This window comes from Grampus griseus, assembly GCF_964374135.1.
Source record: "Grampus griseus genome assembly, chromosome: 3".
Lineage (NCBI taxonomy): Eukaryota > Metazoa > Chordata > Mammalia > Artiodactyla > Delphinidae > Grampus > Grampus griseus.
The window spans coordinates 121,660,679-121,684,023 of NC_139019.1; the positions used below are offsets into that span (position 1 = coordinate 121,660,679).

Consider the following 23,345-nt stretch of genomic DNA (forward strand, 5'->3'; position numbering starts at 1 on the left):
TTGTGTTTCCATACAAATTGTGAAATGTTTTGTTCTAGTTCTGTGAAAAATGCCAGTCGTAATTTGATAGGGATTGCACTGAATCTGTAGATTACTTTGGGTAGTCTAGTCATTTTCACAATGTTGATTCTTCCAATCCAAGAACATGGTGTATCTCTCCATCGGTTTGTATCATCTTTAATTTCTTTCATCAGTGTCTTATAGTTTTCTGAATACAGGTCTTTTGTCTCCTTAGGTAGGTTTATTCCTAGATATTTTATTCTTTTTGTTGCAGTGGTAAATGGGAGTGTTTCCTTAATTTCTCTTTCAGATTTGCCATCATTAGTGTATAGGAATGCAAGAGATTTCTGTGCATTAATTTTGTATCTTGCAACTTTACCAAATTCATTGATTAGCTCTACTAGTTTTCTGGTAGCATCTTTAGGATTCTCTATGTATAGTATCCTGTCATCTGCAAATAGTGACAGTTTTGCTTCTTTTCCGATTTGGATTCCTTTTATTTCTTTTTCTTCTCTGATTGCTGTCACTAAAACTTCCAAAACTGTGTTGAATAACAGCGGTGAGAGCGGGCATCCTTGTCTTGTTCCTGATCTTAGTGGAAATGGTTTCAGTTTTTCACCATTGAGAATGATGTTGGCTGTGGCTTCGTCATATATGGCCTTTATTATATTGAGGTAAGTTCCCTCTATGCCTACTTTCTGGAGAGTTTTTATCATAAATCAGTGTTGAATTTTGTCTAAAGCTTTTTCTGCACCTACTGAGATTATCATATGGGTTTTATCCTTCAGTTTGTTAATATGGTGTATCACATTAATTGATTTGCGTATATTGAAGAATCCTTGCATTCCTGGGATAAACTCCACTTCATCCTGGTGTATGATCCTTTTAATGCGCTGTTGGATTCTGTTTGCTAGTATTCTGTTGAGGATTTCTGCACCTATATTCATCAGTGATATTGGCCTGTAGTTTTGTTTGTTTGTGACATCTTTGTCTGGTTTTAGTGTCAGGGTGATGGTGGCCTCATAGAATGAGTTGGGAGTGTTCCTCCCTCTGCTATATTTTGGAAGAATCTGAGAAGAATAGGTGTTAGCTCTTCTCTAAATGTTTGATAGAATTCGCCTGTGAAGCCACCTGGTTCTGGGCTTTTGTTTGTTGGAAGATTTTTAATCACAGTTAAAAATCTTGGTATTTACCCATTGGGGGAAAGCAGGGTGGTTTCGGAAAAAAGAAAAAAAAATCACAGTGTCAGAATTGAAAATGACCTCCTAGTGCAATCCCTGATTTTACAAAAAATGATAGCGAAGTTGAGAATTACTAGTCCAAGCACCTTGGCCTGGAGAGTGCAGCCAAGGGAGGGCCAGAGCTCAGATTTCCTGATTCCTGGCCCCTGTGCTGCACAGTCCACTGTGCAGGGACGTGGCTTCTGATCACTATGCAAATAATGACAGAGACTCATCTCAAGCTCAGGAAACCACTTTCTATCATTTCGGGAAAGAGCTTAACTTCCCAGGTTTCATCTAGTTTCATAGAAGATAATACCCCAGAATTTCAGCTGGCTGACTTAAGGGATTCCCAGAAGCTTTACCGCTGAGTATTCTATCACAACCATGATGAATTCAAATGAGCCATTGAGTGGTTTTGGATTCCTGAGTCTCACAGTCAAGGTAAAGGCATGGATTTAAACTTCGTGGAAGGAACAAAAACTGTTATCAGTTGCAGAATACTCATTTTCACTATGATGTTTTCACTGCAAAGGTTGTATTTCTCGGGACTAAAAACTCTAGAGATAAGAGCAGGCTGAGATGAGTTGATGGGGAGTGATGGATATGCAAAAAGAGAGCAGCTACTATCACTTAACTGATCTAGAAACAAGTTGTTAAAAATCAGAATCCTGGTAATATTCTCATGGCATCTAATGAATAAACATCAAGTAAATCAATCTATTTGAGCACTCAAGAGTGGGATTAAAAAGTATTATCAACAGATTTAAATTGAAAGCTGGAAAATAAGAGGGACAGAACATATTTCATCAGTTCTTCAAGTGATTCAAGTAATGAAAAGAATCTTGAAAGAATTCACATAATCAAGCAGGAAATAGAAGTCTCTAATATATAGTCAGCAGAACATTACACTAGTGTTCTTTTTTTTTTTTTCTTTGCGGTACGCGGGCCTCTCACTGTTGTGGCCTCTCCCCGTTGCGGAGCACAGGCTCCGGACGCACAGGCTCAGCAGCCATGGCTCACGGGCCCAGCCGCTCCGCGGCATGTGGGATCCTCCCGGACCGGGGCACGAAGCCGTGTCCCCTGCATCGGCAGGCGGACTCTCAACCACTGCGCCACCAGGGAAGCCCCTACACTAGTGTTCTTATGTCATCTTTGTGAGTTTATTCTTTTGAATAACAGTTTTATTTGCTCTTTTCCTCTACCTTGGAATTATTACTGGGTTTTGAAATGTCCACTCTTTTTAGGGTTGTGACTGCGATGCCTATGTGGACACTATATAGTCAATTCATAGATAAGGAATTGAGCAGTTCAGGGCAACTAGCCCAAGGTAACACAATTAAAACCTTGGAGGAGGACTGAGGTCACACGACTAGTTAACGACAGAAGCATTAACTTTCACTGTCTTTGGAGTAAGAATCAGAAGACTGGAGCTAACAACTTCATTTCTTCTTCACAACAATCCCATGAGGATGGACTAATTAGCCCTGCTTTCCTAGTGACAAATGCAAGTTCCTAAGAGGCTGTGATTCATTCAAGTCATACAGCAAGAAAGCTGATAATACCCAGAGCCAGCTGGTGGTGGAAGCTACAAATGGGCAGAATTCTTCTGGAAGCATATTGGCGTTACACATCAAAGGTCTTTAAAATGTGCACACTTGTTAGCCTAGGAAGTGATCAGAAATATACACAAATATTTACATTCATGGATTTACTATAATATTATCTATAATAGTGAAAAAAATAGAAAACAACAATAAGAGCTATCATGCCAGTGGAATATTATGAAAGCATCAAAAATCATGTTTTCAAGGAATGTGTAATGGCACAGAAAAATGTTCACAGTATGTCCATAAATGACAAGGTCGGGCTAAATAAACAGAACAATTCCAATTTTGTTATTCAAAAAAAAATACATATACATACATATGCAAACATACACAAGGACATATGGAAGGATCTATATCAAAATGTTAAATGTATATACAACAAGTAATAAAATTATGCACCTAAAAAATGATTAGAAAAATAATTTTTAAAGAAACGAAACCTTACCCATACTGCTGCTATGTAAAATTTTTGTTTGGATAAATATTTAAAAGCCTATTTACTTAAAAAATCTACTTCTGGGGCTTCCCTGGTGGCGCAGTGGTTGAGGGTCCGCCTGTCGATGCAGGGGATGCGGGTTTGTGATCCCGTCCGGGAGGGTCCCACATGCCGCGGAGCGGCTGGGCCCGTGAGCCATGGCCGCTGAGCCTGCGTGTCTGGAGCCTGTGCTCTGCAATGGGAGAGGCCACAGCGGTGAGAGGCCCGCGTACAGCAAAAAAAAAATATATATATATATATATATATATATTTATTTCTTATTAGAGAATTTCTCTTAATACTAGTGATTATTTAAGTTTTTCTACGTGCCAGGCATATTTCATATATATGCCCTCACATAACCCTTAAAATAACCCTGTGAAAGATTATTATCACTCCATTTTAGAGGTGAGAGATTTGAGGGTCCAAGATGTGAGACGTGACATCTGGGAAATAAGAAAACCAGATCATGTACCAAGGGGCACTTCTCTAAAGCTTCACGTTTGTTAAGCACACAGGCAAAACCTCGTTTCACACCGAATAACCTTTCTAAAGGCAGAACATACTAGGCTTTTAGTTCAGGAGTTGGCATGTGGAAAACGATTAACAGGATGTCTATAATTTGCTTCAAAGTATTTCAGCATGTGCAGCATAATGTTATGGTGCATGTGTTAGCTCAAGTTACACACCAGGTAGTAAGTTGCCCTAATGTAGGCTTCACACTCCAGGCGTTGGCTATGAGCATTCTAATCAGCAATCTTCACTCTACAGAAACCTCAGTTATCTTTATCAGCAACCACCAGAGGCTTTGATGATTAGCATAAGTAATGTTAAAATAGTGAATTTTCACTGGCTTGCTAACTAGCATAATGGATATTAGAAATGGACTCTCATTACCTCAATTAGTAGAACTTAAGATATGGGGATTAGCTCAAAATTCTGGAGTGACACTCATTCTTGCAATGAGGATTTAAGACTAGTTAGCAATGCCTTCACCTGCCAACTTTAGGGAAGGCACCTACAGTTTACGACTAAATAGTCCTGTAGCCAGACACTGGACAGAAGATCCTGGCTACCTGATGCTACCTGTAAAATAGCTGAATCTTGCCTTTGGAATATCATCAGCTCTGCCTGCAGAGAACGAAGCACCCAGAAGGACGGAGATGTAATCAAACTTACAGAACAGGAAGCTACTTTGGGTCTCCTTGTAAATGATTAACAAAGCATCTGTGTGTGTTGCAGAACTTTTTCATAAGCTGGTAGTGAGGTTATGAGGGTGCAGCTGACCCTCACCATTCCCAATAGGTACCAAAAAGACGTTAACAGCTGTACATACAACCTGGCATATACCCATCTGCTTAGGTCAGTATGACAGGCAACTCCGACACTGCTCCTAGTGTTCCTGACCTCTTGGTATTTATGCCCTTGTGTAAACCCTTCCCTTGACTGTGGGCTACACCTGGTGACTTGCTCCTCATGAACAGAACACAGAAAATAAAGGGATGTCACTGCTGTGATTAGGAAACAAAAAAACTATGGCTTTTGCCTTCCTTGCACCCTCTCTTCCTCCCTCTTGCTTGCTGCCAGGTTGTGAGATGCTGTATAGAAAGGCCCACATGGCAAGGGACCAAGGGAGGCTGGCAGAATCCTACCAGCAACCACGTGAGCGTTTGGAACTGAATCCTCTCCATGGAGCCTTCAGATGAGATCGCAGCCCCAGCCAACAACTTGATTACATCCTTGTGCAACCATAAGGCTGAGCACCCAACTAAGCCATGCCAGACTCCTGACCCACAGAAACTGAGAGACAATGAACGTGTGCTGCTGCAAGCTGTGGAGTGTTGGGGCAGTCTGTTACACAGCAACAGATAACTAATACAGTTAGTTTAAAAAAATGATGCAACAGATTCTTCCAATGCCCGTTTGGACTACATATATAGTACCTGAATATACTATACTATATACATATAGCATATAGTGTGTAAGGGTGTATATATCCATATATCCACATACATGCATCCAGTATATATACACACACACAACATACATATATGTACACTAGTATACATATATATATACTAGTATATATACAAGAACAGTATCTTTTGTCTCAAAGAATTATCTTCCACTATTAAAATGGATTTCATAAGGCTCAAATAAGCACACACCCTAAGGAAGCAGCATATTCAGATCTCTTTAGCCATAACATGTCTAGGCCAGACCTTCTTTAAAAAGATGCACAAGTTGTTTGACTTGCCCACATTGTTTCAGTGACAAATATTTCACATGCTGTTGAATTCAATCTCTTTCTGCTTCAGCCTCCCAATCAACACAATAAGAATAATGATGGAACCAATAACGGGGCCTTGCCTGGAGAGTGGCTGAAATAACAAATTATTTTATCACACGTTGAAAATGTATTTCATAAACTTAAAAAAAAATATCTCTGTGTGAGTACATAATGAAGGCCCTGCATTTCCGCAGCATTTGTAGTCATCCCAAAGTACTCAGACAACTGGACTAAAAAAAGAACTCTTGCATGACAAGGCTGTTATCACCCATATTATCTCCTGCACCTCTCCCAGAAAAGTAAAATGTGGGATTTACAAGAACCACATGGGAGTTCACCAAATAGTTCTTTTGATTTTTGTTTGGAATTTGGGGGGTGGTAGGGGAGTGGGGGATGAACTGGTGATTATTTTATTTTGATTTGGAGAGATGGAGACAAAAACTACAAAAGACAGTTACACCCAATGCAGTATAAAGCACGCTTTCTCAGTGGGGACAATACTGAAACCAGATGACAATTTGTTCATGGAAGTGAAAAATATCTTGCACTTTTTATGTATATAGCAAAGATGTAATACAGTGTATAAACAGATAATTAGGATATTTATCATAATTATAGGATAATACTATAGGATATCAGTATTAACGTTGGGTGGGGGGGACAATTAGGAAAAAAGTCTACAAAGGATCCTTAGTTGGGGGGTGATAATGGAAAAAAGACTAAGCAACACTGGCCTGAGGGTTGCCTTCCCAGAATTGGGGAGCACCTGCAGAGCCATGTCTGCCCCAGGTAATATCCTGATCTCTGTTTCCTGTTCTGAGGATCCCTGAGGTTAGACTTGGCTGGCGTGGGTTACAACCAGCTCTGCTTCACAGTTGCTGGCCATTTCCCTAGGCTGCAGAAATGTATATGAAGCCTTACATGTTTCCCAGATTTCCACCAATCCCTATTTTCCTTCAGATCTTCCTCTGTTTCCTTAGTCAGTTTTTTGAGTGCTTGCTTACCTGGAGGCATAGGTATCTGTATGTATATGGCAAAATACGTATTTGACAACTAGCATACTACTTGTCCACAGTATGAGAAAAATACACAGTAACGATACTGTCCATTGCTGTCATGGACAAAGATAGACAGCTATCTCAAAAAGAAACTTTTAGGAAGTTTCCTTGAAAAATTAAACACAGAATTACCATATAATCCAGGAAAGAACTGAAAGCAGAGATTTAAACAGATATTTATTCACCTTTGTTCATAGTAGCAACGTTTTGTGTCAGAAAGGCCCCCGAATTGCAAGTCACCTCAAAGTGGTAAAGGGAAAAGAGAAAAGCAGTTGAACAAGCCCCCAGAGGAACAAAATCAGAAGTGATCCTGAAACAGGAGGGAAGGGGGCAGGGCACAACCTTTAAAAGAATGACAGCCATAGGACATGACAAAAACTGGTGAGAACTAACTAGGTCCAAGATGGCAGAAGATTCGACTTCCAGTAGACCTTGAGCCTCAGGATACGCTCACTGTAACACATCAGCACATTAAATGACAAACCCACAGGCGCCATGACAGTTCCAAGGCCAACCATAAAAGGTCAAAAAGTGGGCCATGGTCCAATTCCCCACTCCTTCCCCATAACAGCTGAAATACTCCTACCACTCATTAGCCTATGAAATTATCCACCCCTATAAACACTGACAACCCCCATACCCTGGTCCCTCTCACCTTCTGAGACGGCCCACACTCTGTCTGTGGAGTGCGTTTCTCTCAAATAAATCCACTTCTTACCTATCACTTTGTCTCTCACTGAATTCTTTCTGTGACAAGAATCAAGAACCTGAGTTTCATTAAGTCCTGAGACCAGGTGTGCGATCTCAATTAAAAGGCCGTGGGTTCAACCTTCATTGCAGCTCTATTTACAATAGCCAGGACATGGAAGCAATCTAAGTGCCCATCGACAGATAAATGGATAAAGATGTGGCACATATATACAATGGAATATTACTCAGCCATAAAAAGAAACGAAATTGAGTTATCTGTAGTGAGGTGGATCGACCTAGAGTCTGTCATACAGAGTAAGTCAGAAAGAGAAAAACAAATACCGTATGCTAACACATATATATGGAATCTAAAAAAAAAAAAAAAGGTATGACGAACCTAGGGGCAGGACAAGAATAAAGACGCAGACGTAGAGAATGGACTTGAGGACATGGGGAGGGGGAAGGGTAAGCTGGGAAGAAATAAGAGGGTGGCATGGACATATATACACTACCAAATGTAAAACAGATAGCTAGTGGGAAGCAGCCACATAGCACAGGGAGATCAGCTCGGTGCTTTGTGACCACCTAGAGAGGTGGACTAGGGAGGGTGGGAGGGAGATGCAAGAGGGAGGAGATATGGGGATATATGTATATGTATAACTGATTCACTTTGTTATACAGCAGAAACTAACACACCATTGTAAAGCAATTATACTCCAATAAAGATGTTAAAAAAATAAATAAGAAGGCATTCCATAACATCTCAAGATTAATCTCCTTCTCTCCCGTGGTCACATAGGGCACAATTAAAATCATTAAAGTAGAATGCATATATCAAAAAAAAAAAATGACCATGGGTTCAAGTCACAGTCTGGGTTGCACAGTTTCAATCTCACCTTGGGGGTCCACATCTAGGACTAGGTTTTAATTTATACACACAGAGATATATATAGATATATATATAGATATATATGTACTTAGTGAGCACCTAGTTTTTCTTTTTCTGGGAAAAAAAACAGATCCCACCTTCACCACTGTTACCATGACTATTAACCTCAAGCTCTAACCTGCCCTCTTCCTGGAAGGAAGGGAAGTGTTATATTGTCTTACAGGAAACCACCAGAACAGAAAAACAAGAGGCCACCAGAATTGGTTAGAATGAGTCAAATCCAAGAAGGTGGAAGACCTGACCTCCAGCAGACCCTGAGGCTCATTATATGCTCATGATAACAATATCATGCTGAATGACACACCTACCAGTGCCATGACAGGAAGTACCGGACCACAGAAGGAAGAAAAAGAAGTGGCACCCAGTTGCAGGAAGAACCCTGCCTTTTCCCAGAAAACCAATGCATACGCACCCACCACCAGCATTAACCCTGCCTTTAAAAATCTCGCCTTGATCAACTCCCCACCCCCAGAAGTTGATTTGCGAACTAATTTCCTGCTTCTCCAGTCTCTGGCCATTGAATAAAATTTGTGCTGTTTCAGTCACAGCATCGTTTCATTATTGGCTGTCTGAATCCAAATGGAAAAAGAACCTTCGCCACCACCGAGGCAGGGGGCTTCTGCTGAGCTATGGTCCAACGATCAATCTGGTAACGTCCCCACTAAAGAGCCTCAGGGATAAAGTTCTAAACTGAAAATAAAGTCACCTAAAACACTCTAATGATGACTTCTACAGAAACCACTTAATCAGGCTCAGCTGTGAAGGTTTATCAGGAAGTCAGGCTGATACCGGAAAACATCACCACTTGGGTAAAAGATAAAAGATACTTAAGCATGAGTGGCTCCTAAAATTGAAAAGCTAACTAATTAAACTAAGCCTCTTTAAAAAAAAAAAAAAGTAAAGTCACAAAAGGCAAAAGCTAGCAGGAAAAATATATTCTTCCTTCTGAGCATAAATAAGTGGGAATTCAGAGGAATCACTGGATTACTCACTTTAAAAATTTAGTCACTTGATGATTTCCAGATAAGTCACCAGAAACCAGCTGTGGACCTTGCTGTGCATTCTATTTCCTTTTTACTCATGTCCACGTTATGTACTGAGCACTGTCCTAAGTACTATGGTTGGGGGGACTGGGTGTAAGATGAATGAAACTGTCACTCTGTCATCAAGAGCCTAGTACTACTGTTAAGACCATGCCAGAAAACTTTAGGAGTATTTACCCATTCTACCACCCCTTTCCCTGGGAACTAACACCCTAACACTGATCCACGTAGTTGTGACATCGGATTAGCCATATTTACACGACCTGGCTTCACCCCTCCTGGCCATGTTTGACCTATGGAAGGCCACTGAGAGTTCCTTCCAGAGAATTTGGAAAGGAAGAAATAAGCAGTCTCTCTGTTGGCCAGAAATCTACATAACAGTACACTTGGACTGCGGAGGCCCACGTCGCACTATACAGCCTGTGAAGCAGAGAAAGCCAGACTGCATAAGAAGAGAATAACGCTGATGTATATTCGTATGGACAAGTGCTAAAGGAGGAATACCACCTGGGTTCCTGGCAGCTCTCAGTTCCAGGGCAGACCATTCTGAAGCCTGCCAGCCTCACCACCCTTGTAGCTCTATATCAAGCTAGCCTAAGGTAGTTTCTGTTATCTGCAACCAAAGAGCCCTAATAAATACAGAGGGAGTAGGACCACAACACAAATTCATCTAAAGCACAACATGATGCTGAGTTGGCTAGCATTCTGCTTCGTTCACCTGAACACATCTTGAACAGTGAGTGGCACAGTAAGTGATAAAAGATGGGGGTGTGAGTCCAGTCTCCACCCTTTGCCAGTCCTGTGACCTTGAGTAAATCCATTCAGCCCACACTCAACACAGTGCCTCCCACAAAGCGGGTACTCAAAATATATCTGCAAGAGGAAGGACTCTGGGCAAGTAGCCACCTACAGACTGGGTGCACTTACCTCTTCAAGATATTTCTCACCAATAAAATGGGAATAATAATGTCTCTTTATGTATCTCACAGAATCAGAATGTACACAATCACTGTGTGATTAAAAGTCACTAAAAGGTTCAGAATGATGGGCAGGTCAAACAGAGACCCACTCGGATTAAACAAACAATATTTATTTATCTAAAGCAAGGGCTGGCAAACTATAGCCCACAGGCCAAATCCAGCCACCACCTGTGTTTGTATGGTCCACAAGATAACAATGGTTTTTACAAATGAACATTTGCAACCAATTTGATGGTAGGGAATACTAATTTTTAACCCCAACTCAGGTAAATGTTATCTCCCCCCAAAAAAGAATTCCATTCTTTTAAGAATTATATGCTTAGTAGACGTTTATTGTAAAAACTATACTCAATTACTATTATTATAATTTTAATTTTGTCAATAAAAAATGTGTGCACATTTGGTTCTCTCTTGTTACAAAGCACCTACACAGTATCTTGATTTTGCCTCTTGGCCCACGAAGTCTAACAAATTTACTATCTGGCTCTTTACAGAAAAACTTTGCCACTTTTAATCTAAACAATGTCCCTGGGAATTCCCTGGTGGTCCAGTGGTTAGGACTCTGACGTTCACTGCAAAGATTACAGTTCAATCCCTGGTTGGGGTACTAGGATCCTGCAAGCCACGCGGTGCACCCATAAATAAATAAATAAACAAACAAACAATGTCCAAGAAGTCAACTCAGTCAGGGACATAGAACCAAAGTTATCTTCTCCTCAGCACTATTATTTGTAGAGTGCAATTTTGCAGAAGATGGGGCTGTTTACAAATGCATATTTTGCAAGATAGCAGGGTAAACCCGCAATAATGTCGGAGTAGGTGACAGTCACATCAGACCTTGCAGAAGCTCAACTATCCACTTCAAGCCCAGGCTTACACAGGCAGGGCCAGCCTGGCGATGTGCTCACCAGGGTCAGGAACACATCATCAATCTAGACAGTATGTCTATGGAGTACAGTACAGCACCAAATATTCATTCATCACCCTCAGCCTCCCAGATTAACACACTGTGGTCCAGGTTCATTCTTGAACCTAGATCTGTAAAACGAGAACCAAGGCCTATTACCCATAAAATCTCTAAGGTCATAACGATAGTTCTTTAGACCAGCCATTAAGCCTGTCCCACAAAACAAAACTAGGTAACATGCATCATACCTGCGTAAACCCTGGAAATAAGTGATTATGTTCACCAACATAATTAATAACAATAATAATGACAATTTTTAAATATAATAAATAAAACAAACAAAATAATTTTAAAATATTTTGGAACACCTACAATAGGCATATAAAGGTGCATAAGAAATGGACTTTCCTAGGCGAGAAAACAGGATATATGAGTCTCTTATGTAATACTATATAAAACAGATGAAAAAAAGAATAGCACTACTTAAAACACAGGGTTAACACAGGACCTTAGAACTTCAAGGTGGCCTCTGAATAACATTCATGGAAGCCTAAGCTCCCACAAGTACAGAGCTTGAAAACCACAATAAAAGACAATCAGCAGCTCCAGAGCTCTGTGTCTTCTTTGTCCAGAATATCAGGACAACAATAACAGCTATTTCCAAGGTTTGCGAGCATTAAATGAATTGATGATTAAATATTCTTTTTAGTGAGTAGCACATGGTAAGCACTCCGTAAATATTAGCTATTAGTATCTTTTTGACTAAACAGCTGTCATCACATTGTATATACAGTAAATATAATTATTCATTCTGATTATTTCTCTTTATTAGACTATACGTATTCCCATATTGTCACATATTCTTCATCGGCATGTTTTTAACTTAATGAGCCACAAATGGCACTTCAGTTTTACTTTGATTTGGATTTATGTAATAATAAGTGAGGGTAATTATCTTTGCATATATTTATTAATTGTATATTTTTCTTGTTTTGTCTGTTCATGAGCCTTGTTCAAGAACCCAGTGGGAATCTCCATGGTTTCTTAAAATTAATGTTGGTTCAAAGTGAAAAGAAGCTTACCTTCTGGGCACCCCGTCTTAAAAATGTGCTGGCAAAAGTTTCCAAAACGCAGTTGAGAAAACCAGCCCCTGTGATTGAAATCCTGCCTTTTTGAATGAACTCTGTCCTGCAAAAAACAAAAATATACATCTTTGTAACACAACATTGTAAAGCAACTATACTCCAATAAAAATTAAAAAGAAAAAAAAAAAAATACATACACACACACACACACACACGTTTGGTGTCATTGGTGTCACCTTTGGTGTCATTCTATATTTGAATATTTAAATTATAGGGATTTCCAACAGCATTATTACCACTTATAATCAACACAAAATAATATCCATAATAATTCATTAATTGCCTATTACAACAAAGATTTTATCAAAAGGAGACTTCCAGTTTATATAATATAAGCAACGTATTATATTCAAATTAAAGGCTATTCATTTCAAGTTGCTAAGAAAGTAGATTTTAAAAGTTCTCACCACACACACAAACTGTAACTATGTGAGGTAACGGATGTGTTAAATAACCTTATTGTAATAATTATTTTACAATATATACATATATCAAATCATTACACTGTACATCTTAAACTCACACAATATTACATGTCACTTACATCTCAATAAAGCTGGAAAGAAGAGAAAACACATGGGTACATTATGCTGTTTATAAAAACTGCAGAAGACAGAATTTTTATTTATACCTAACAAATAATTCAATGATCAAACTGTAATAGTCAGGACAGTCAACAAACTTTAAGAATCTCTACCTGACCCAAAATAAATAAATTTAACTTATTCTAAGTAAATATATATATATATATATGTATGTATTTATATATATATATTTCTCATTCCATGCTACAAAATATCTTGTTAAAATTGAGTATGAGACAATAATCAGCTGTATGACCTCAGGTAAATTACTTAGATTCTCTTAACTCAGTTTCTTCCCATGAAAATTGGGAATAATTATAGTATCTTCCTTTTACAACTAGTGTCAGAAGTAAATGAATTAATACATACAACAGGAACATGAACAGTTCCTGACACAAAGTAAGGAACTTATTATATGTTAGCCATCATTACTAAAGAGAGATAGACAGAGACAGGAAAGAAGCCTGGAATGACTTCTTTAATCTTTGATTAGAAAAGGAGGTGAGACAGATTATATGTGCCACTAACCTATTTAAAGTTCTACCAATATTGGGACTTCCCTGGTGGCATGGTGGTTAAGAATCTGCCTGCCAGTGAAGGGGACACGGGTTTGAGCCCTGGTCCGGGAAGATCCCACATGCCATGGAGCAACTAAGCCTGTGTGCCACAACTACTGAGCCTGAGCTCTAGAGCCTGCGAGCCACAACTACTGAAGCCCGTGTGCCACAACTACAGAAGCCCATGCACCTAGAGCCCATGCTCCATAACAAGAGAAGCCACCGCAATGAGAAGCCAGTGCACTGCAATGAAGAGTAGTCCCCACTCACTGCAACTAGAGAAAGCCCACACACAGCAACGAAGACCCAACACAGCCAAAAATAAATAAATAAATAAATACATACATTTATTAAAAATAAAAAAAGTTCTACCAATATTAATTATCTCCATTTCATAAAGCAAAGATATGAATAACACTTGAGAGTGATGTCATAAAGATGGCAGGATAGGAAGCTCTAGGCCCTCATTCCCCCACAGAGACCCCAACTTATGGGCCAAGTTGCCTTCATGAGAAGTGCATAAACCAGCTAAGAGACTGCAGCACCCCAGGCGAGTACAAAGCCAAGCAGAGCCACACTGAAGTGAACAAAAATGTTTGCTGCATTTACCTGCCACAGTCCCCATCCACCCAGCACAGGGCACCACAATCAGGAAAAAAACCCTGTCTCCTGGCTTCTCCTTGAAAGGAAAGAAAAGAGCAGAATGTACAGCTAACATTCTGACTTTACAGTGGGCTGTCCAAGGAACTGGTTTCTGTCTTGCCTGACTCAGAAGGCTGAAGGGAACAGCAGCATACTTTGGATGTCCGGGGGCTGCTAAGAACAAAAGCTAGCATGGTGGCTTGTTATAGCACCAAAGAATCTGCAGTACCACAAACACCAGGGAGAGCAAGAGAATATGAGCTCTTGATAACAGGGGCAAACCTTCTAACTGGAAAATTACACACACAAGCCCCAAAGAGAAACATCCTCACAAAAGACATGAGGACCACCCCCCCAAAAATCTCTACCCAGGCTGATGGGTGAAGGTCTTCCCCTGCACAAAGCCAGTCTGCAGAGGTTGGGAGAGGTGGCTGTCTTTTCAAATGCCCAAGTCTCAACAAAAGATCACAAAGCAAACAAAGAAACAAGGAAACAAGGCCCAACCAAAATAACAAGATAAATCTCTGGAAATCAATCCTAAAGAAATAGAAATCTATTAATTACCTGATAAAGAATTCAAAATAACCACATGAAAGATGGTCAATGAGTTAAAAGAGAACAGAGGTAGACAACTAAATGAAATCAGGAAAATGAGGAATGAACAAAATAAGAATCTCAACAAAGAGACAGAAACTAATTTTAAGAAAAAGAAAAAAAAAAAACAGTAATCCAGGAACCGAAGAATAAAATGTAAAAACTGAAAAATTCACTAGAAGGGTTAAACACCAGATTTGATCAAGAGGCAGAAAGAATCAGTGAACTTGAAGACAAGTCATTTAAAATTACTGAGTCAGAGGAGAACGAAAAACGAAAAAAAAGAATGAAGAAAAGTTAAGATGGCGTAATGGACTTACAGGACATCATGAAGTGCTCAATGTACACATAACGGGAGTGCCAGAAGGAGAGGAGAGAAAGAAAGAAGCAAAAAGCCTATTTGAAGAAATAATGGCAGAAAACTTCCCAAATTTGAGGAAGAAAATGGACATCCAAATTCAAGAAGCTCAATGATGCCAAAGAGCATAAATCCTAAACAGACCCACATTAAGACTTTTATAATCAAATCATCAAGTTGCAGACAATGAAAGAGAATCTTGAAAGCAGCAAGAAAAAAAGCAACTTGTCACATACAAGGGAGCCCACATAAAATTTTCAGCGATTTCTCAGGAGAAACTTAGTAGTTCACAAAAAACTGGTATGATATATTCAAAGTGCTAAAGAAAAAAAAAAACTGTAAACCAAGAATACTGTATTTGTTAAAACTATCCTTCAACAATGAAGGTGAGCTCTTTGTTTCCTGGTGTGCGAGGAGAGGGGATTAAGAGCACTGCTTAAAGGAGGTCCAGAGACGGGCGCAAGCCGCAGCTAACAGCGCAGACCCCAGAGACAAGCATGAGACGCTAAGGCTGCTGCTGCTGCCACCAAGAAGCCTGTGTGTGAGCACAGGTCACTATGCACACCTCCCTTCCAGGGAGCCTGTGCAGCCCGCCAATGCCAGGGTCCCAGGATCCAGGGACAACTTCCCTGGGAGAACGCACAGCGTGCCTCAGGCTGGTGCAACGTCACACTGACCTCTGCCGCCACAGGCTCGCCCCGCACTCCATACCCCTCCCTCCCCCTGGCCTGAGTGAGCTGGAGCCCCTTTAACCCCGTCCTGTCTGAGCGAAGAACAGATGCCCTCCGGCGACCTACATGCAGAGGCGGGGCCAAATCCAAGGCTGAGCCCCTGTGAGCTGTGCAAACAAAGAAATGAAAGGGAAATCTCTCCCAGCAGCCTCAGGAGCAGCGGATTAAATCTTCACAATCATCTTGATGTACCCTGCATCTGTGGAATTCCTGAATAGACAATGAATCATCCCAAATTGAGGAGGTGGACTGTGAGAGCAAGATTTACTATTTTTTCCCCTTTTCCTCTTTTTCAGAGTGTGTATGTATATGCTTCTGTGTGAGATTTTGTCTGTATAGCTTTGCTTTCAACATTTGTCCTAGGGTTTTTTCTGTCCATTTTTCTTTTGTTTTTTTTTACTTTTTAAAAAACTTTTTTTCTTAATAATTATTTTTTATTTTAATAACTTTATTTTATTTTACCTTACGTTATTTTATTTTGTTTTATCCTCTTTCTTTCTTTCTTTCTTTCTTTCTACGTTATCTCCCTTTTATTCTGAGCCATGTGGATGAAAGGCTCTTGGTGCTGCAGCTAGGAGTCAGTGCTCTGCCTCTGAGGTGCGAGAGCCAACTTCAGGACACTGGTCCACAAGAGACCACCCAACTCCACGTAATATCAAATGGTGAAAATCTCCCAGAGATCTGCATCTCATAACCAACACCCAGCTTCACTCAACGACCAGCAAGCTACAGTGCTGGACACCCTATGCCAAACAACTAGCAAGACAGGAACACAACTCCACCCATTAGCACAGAGGCTGTCTAAAATCATAATAAGTCCACAGACACCCCAAAACACACCACCAGACATGGACCTGCCCACCAGAAAGACAAGATCCAGCCTCATCCACCAGAACACAAGCACTAGTCCCCTCCACCAGGAAGCATACACAACCCACTGAACCAACTTTAGTCACTGGGAACAGACACAAAAAACAACGGGAACTACGAACCTGCAGCCTGAAAAAAGGAGACAACAAACACAGTAAGATAAGCAAAATGAGAAGACAGAAAAACACACATCAGATGAAGGAGCAAGATAAAAACCCACCAGACCTAACAAATGAAGAGGAAATAGGCAGTCTACCTGAAAAAGAATTCAGAATAATGATAGTAAAGATGATCCAAAATCTTGGAAATAGCATAGACAAAATGCAAGAAACATTTAACAAGGACCTAGAAGAACTAAAGATGAAACAAGCAACAATGAACAACACAATAAATGAAATTTAAACTACTCTAGATAGGATCAATAGCAGAATCACTGAGCCAGAAGAACAGATAAGTGACCTGGAAGATAAAATAGTGGAAATAACTACTGCAGAGCAGAATAAAGAAAAAAGAATGAAAAGAACTGAGGACAGTCTCAGAGACCGCTGGGACAACATTAAATGCACCAAGATTCGAATTATAGGGGTTCCAGAAGAAGAAGAGAAAAAAAAAGGGACTGAGAAAATATTTGAAGAGATTATAGTTGAAAACTTCCCTAATATGGGAAAGGAAATAGTTAATCGATTCCAGGAAGCACACAGAGTCCCATAGAGGATAAATCCAAGGAGAAATACACCAAGACACATATTAATCAAACTGTCAAAAATTAAACAATTAAGAAAATGGGACTAGGAACATACATATCAATAATTACCTTAAATGTAAATCGACTAAATGCTCCCACCAAAAGACACAGATTGGCTGAATGGATACAAAAACAAGACCCATATATATGCTGTCTACAAGAGACCCACTTCAGACCTAGGGACACATACAGACTGAAAGTAAGGGGGTGGAAAAAGATATTCCATGCAAATGGAAACCAAAAGAAAGCTGGAGTAGCAATTCTCATATCAGACAAAATACACTTTACAATAAAGACTATTAGAAGAGACAAAGGACACTACATAATGATTAAGGGATTGATCCAAGAAGAATATATAACAATTGTAAATATTTATGCACCCAACATATGAGCACCTCAATACATAAGGCAAATACTAACAGCCATAAAAGGAGAAATCGACAGTAACACATTTATACTAGGGGACTTTAATACCCCACTTTCACCAATGGACAGATCATCCAAAATGAAAATAAATAAGGAAACACAAGCTTTAAATGATACATTAAACAAGACGGACTTAATTGATATTTATAGGACATTCCATCCAAAAATAACAGAATACACATTTTTCTCAAGTGCTCATGGAACATTCTCCAGGATAGATCATATCTTGGGTCACAAATCAAGCCTTGGTAAATTTAAGAATATTGAAATTGTATCAAGTAACTTTTCCGAACACAACGCTATGAGACTAGATATCAATTACAGGAAAAGATCTGTAAAAAATACAAACACATGGAGGCTAAACAATACACTACTTAATAACGAAGTGATAACTGAAGAAATCAAAGAGGAAATTAAAAAATACCGAGAAACAAATGACAATGGAGACACGACGACCCCAAACCTATGGGATGCAGCAAAAGCAGTTCTAAGAGGGAAGTTTATAGCAATACAATCCTACCTTAAGAAACAGGAAACATCTCGAATAAACAACCTAACCTTGTACCTAAAGCAATTAGAGAAAGAAGAACAAAAAACCCCCAAAGTTAGCAGAAGGAAAGAAATCATAAAGATCAGATCAGAAATAAATGAAACAGAAATGAAGGAAATGATAGCAAAGATCAATAAAACTAAAAGCTGGTTCTTTGAGAAGATAAACAAAATTGATAAACCATTAGCAAGACTCATCAAGAGAAAAAAGGAGAAGACTCAAATCAATAGAATTAGAAATGAAAAAGGAGAAGTAACAACTGACACTGCAGAAATACAAAAGATCATGAGAGATTACTACAAGCAACTTATACCAATAAAATGGACAACCTGGAAGAAATGGACAAATTCTTAGAAATGCACAACCTGCCAAGACTGAATCAGGAAGAAATAGAAAATATGAACAGACCAATCACAAGCACTGAAATTGAAACTGTGATTAAAAATCTTCCAACAAACAAAAGCCCAGGACCAGATGGCTTCACAGGTGAATTCTATCAAACATTTAGAGAAGAGCTAACACCTATCCTTCTCAAACTCTTCCAAAATATAGCAGAGGGAGGAACACTCCCAAACTCATTCTACAAGGCCACCATCACCTTGATACCAAAACCAGACAAGGATGTCACAAAGAAAGAAAACTACAGGCCAATATCACTGATGAACATAGATGCAAAAATCCTCAACAGAATACTAGCAAACAGAATCCAACAGCACATTAAAAGGATCACACACCATGCTCAAGTGGGGTTTATTCCAGGAAAGCAAGGATTCTTCAATATACGCACATCAATCAATGTGATACACCATATTAACAAACTGAAGGAGAAAAACCATATGGTCATCTCAATAGATTCAGAGAAAGCTTTTGACAAAATTCAACACCCATTTATGATAAAAAAAAAAAACCTCCAGAAAGTAGGGATAGAGGGAACTTTCCTCAACATAATAAAGGCCATATATGACAAATCCACAGCCAACATCGTCCTCAATGCTGAAAAATTGAAAACATTTCAACTAAAATCAGGAACAAAACAAGGCTGCCCACTCTCACCACTCTTATTCAACATAGTTTTGGAAGTTTTAGCCACAGCAATCAGAGAAGAAAAGGAAATAAAACGAATCCAAATCGGAAAAGAAGAAGTAAAGCTGTCACTGTTTGCAGATGACATGATACTATACAAAGAGAATCCTAAAGATGCTACCAGAAAACTACTAGAGCTAATCAATGAATTTGATAAAGTAGCAGGATACAAAATTAATGCACAGAAATCTCTGGCATTCCTATACACTGATGATGAAAAATCTGAAACTGAAATCAAGAAAACACTCCCATTTACCATTGCAACAAAAAGAATAAAATACCTAGGAATAAACCTACATAAGGAGACAAAAGACCTGTATGCAGAAAATTATAAGACACTGATGAAAGAAGTTAAAGATGATACAAATAGATGTTCTTGGATTGGAAGAATCAACATTGTGAAAATGACTCTACTACCCAAAGCAATCTACAGATTCAATGCAATCCCTATCAAACCAACACTGACATTTTTCACAGAACTAGAACAAAAAATTTCACAATTTGTAGGGAAACACAAAAGACCCCGATAGCCAAAGCAATCTTGAGAACAAAAAACGGAGCTGGAGGAATCAGGCTCCGTGACTTCAGACTATACTATAAAGCTACAGTAATCAAGACAGCATGGTACTGGCACAAAAACAGAAAGATAGATCAATGGAACGGGATAGAAAGCCCAGAGATAAACCCACACACATATGGTCACCTTATCTTTGATAAAGGAGGCAGGAATATACAGTGGAGAAAGGACAGCCTCTTCAATGAGTGGTGCTGGGAAAACTGGACAGATACATGTAAAAGTATGAGATAAGATCACTCCCTAACACCATACACAAAAATAAGCTCAAAATGGATTAAAGACCTAAATGCAAGGCCAGAAACTATCAAACTCTTAGAAGAAAACATAGGCAGAACACTCTATGACATAAATCACAGCACGATCCTTTTTGACCCACCTCCTAGAGAAATGGAAATAAAAACAAAAATAAACAAGTGGGACCTAATGAAACCTCAAAACTTTTGCACAGCAAAGCAAACCATAAACAAGAGCAAAAGACAACCCTCAGAATGGGAGAAAATATTTGCAAATGAAGCAACTGACAAAGGATTAATCTCCAAAATTTACAAGCAGCTCATGCAGCTCAATAACAAAAAAACATACAACCCAATCCAAAAATGGGCAGAAGACCTAAATAGACATTTCTCCAAAGAAGATATACAGACTGCCAACAAACACATGAAAGAATGCTCAACATCATTAATCATTAGAGAAATGCAAATCAAAACTACAATGAGATATCATCTCACACCAGTCAGAATGGCCATCATCAAAAAATCTAGAAATAATAAATGCTGGAGAGGGTGTGGAGAAAAGGGAACACTCTTGCACTCCTGGTGGGAATGTGAATTGGTTCAGCCACTATGGAGAACAGTATGGAGGTTCCTTAAAAAACTACAAATAGAACTACCATATGACCCAGCAATCCCACTACTGGGCATATACCCTGAGAAAACCATAATTCAAAAAGAGTCATGTACCAAAATGTTCATTGCAGCTCTATTTACAATAGCCCGGAGATGGAAACAACCTAAGTGTCCATCATCAGATGAATGGATAAAGAAGATGTGGCACATATATACAATGGAATATTACTCAGCCATAAAAAGAAACGAAATTGAGCTATTTGTAATGAGGTGGATGGACCCAGAGTCTGTCATACAGAGTGAAGTAAGTCAGAAAGAGAAAAACAAATACCCTATGCTAACACATATATAAGGAATTTAAGAACAAAAAGTTATGAAGAACCTAGGGGTAAGACAGGAATAAAGACACAGACCTACTAGAGAGTGGACTTGAGGATATGGGGAGGGGGAAGGGTAAACTGGGACAAATTGAGAGAGTGGCATGGACATATATACACTACCAAATGTAAAATAGATAGCTAGTGGGAAGCAGCCGCATAGCACAGGGAGATCAGCTCGGTCCTCTGTGACCACCTAGAGGGGTGGGATAGGGAGGGTGGGAGGGAGGGAGACGCAGGAGGGCGGCAGACGCAGGAGGGAAGAGATATGGGAATATACGTATATGTATAACTGATTCACTTTGTTATAAAGCAGAAACTAACATACCACTGTAAAGCAATTATACTCCAATAAAAATGTAAAAATATAATAATAATTATGAAGGTGAAATTAAGGCTTCCCAGATAAACAATGCTGAGGGAGTTCATCACCACAAGATACCGGAGTTTGCCTCATTTATTCATTTGTTCAATACACACTGCCTGAGTGGCTACTATCTACTAAGCACCTTACTGGGTGCAAGAGCCCCACAGGGAAGGACAGTTTCTGTCCTCCAGGATCTCACTGACTAGTGGGAAAGACACATAGACAAGAGGGTGAATGTCACACCAGCAAATGCAGGCAAAGCATTCTACCAGAGGAAAACCACAAGGCCTCAGACAAGAAGGTGTGTGAAGGAGCAGAGAATGTCTGAAGAGCAGCCAGTTATCTGAAAATACTCAATACTTAGTAAGGGGCTTGATCAATTTTTTCCCATAAAAATGACTAGAGTATAAGTTGGGTGTGGGAGATGTTAGGAGATAAGGCTGGAAGGACAGATGGAGACCAGATTGCAAATGGTATTCCCAGACTGAGGAGTTTAGACTTTACCCTGAAGGCAAGAAGGACTTCGCCTCTGAGGCCACCAAGTAACAGGTACAGATGAACAGTTACATGTGCACCATTGACTAAAAGGCTTGTTGCCATTCCTTAATGCTTTTAGATGACTTCCTCTCCCCCATTTTCAGCACAGTGCCTGCATTCAATGAGTTCAATGAGTATTTGTTAAATGGATAAATTAATATTAAATTTCTTTACAATCAAAAATATTCCGCAACAACAAAAAACTTCCCCCTACCTTCTTATATCTCTAAGGAAAGGAAATGGGAGCCAAATCTCCCATAGGTGTACTTGGGTGTATTTGTACATGTATGTATGAGCACTTTCACTAACACTAAGAAATACATTGAGAAAACTATGAATTCAAAAAGCTGTGTTTTTGGTAAAAATAGCTACTATAACCTCTTAATTAGACCTTGTCTCGAATTCTCTAATAGCAATAGCCTCTACACTTAGATCATGCATATAGTGAAAGGAAGCCTTCAGAATACTTCTCTCTCCCTCACCCTCTCCTGTCTACCCTCTCCTCTCTCCCCTCTCCCCTCCCCCCCCAACACAGTTATCTTAGCCAATATGACATAAATAGTCTAGGCAACTAGTCAGTCTAAGCAAAGCAGCTTCCACCTTAGACTTAAGCCTATTTTAAATGATTTGCTCATGTAAAACTATATCCTGGTGACACTAATCTTTCCTGTCTTTGTTCCAGATTAGTCAGAGTAGAAATTTACAGTGATTTTAATATTTCAGAATGAAAAGTTGAGCAGTCTTACACTCTTAGGAGAAATGTACTCTTTAGTCTGCAAGGAAAACATAGGTGAGGGATTAATAAAAGTCTCACATCATATTCTAACCAACATTCCTTTCTGCCACTTTTGGGAGAAGCAAGTGCTCAGAAAAGCACTCTCGGGCTTGGCCCACATATAAGAGAATAACAGGGCAGTAAAGCAGGGTCAGGCCCTTGCCATCAATGAGATAAGAGTTTATCCTACTATATTTTAAGACTGCCAGAGAAGGAACTGCTGTGCTTTCTCTCAGTAACTCATTGACAAAGCACACCAGACATTTTCTTCTTAATACACATAGCTAACCTAAATCCCTCATGTTAGATAAGCCTCCATTTAAGTTCCTACACAAAACACAGCAGCTTACACAACAATTT

The 23,345-nt window shown here is 39.4% G+C and overlaps 1 protein-coding gene across 1 annotated transcript in view; it reads right to left on the reverse strand.

The window, feature by feature from the left end:
- Window positions 1–23,345, reverse strand: part of PRELID2 (PRELI domain containing 2) — an 81,458-nt gene that overhangs the window by 16,795 nt on the left and 41,318 nt on the right. The window contains exon 5 of the mRNA XM_082651083.1: window positions 12,305–12,410. Coding sequence (XP_082507209.1) covers window positions 12,305–12,410 — 106 coding nt within the window. The remainder of the gene's footprint in view (window positions 1–12,304; window positions 12,411–23,345) is intronic.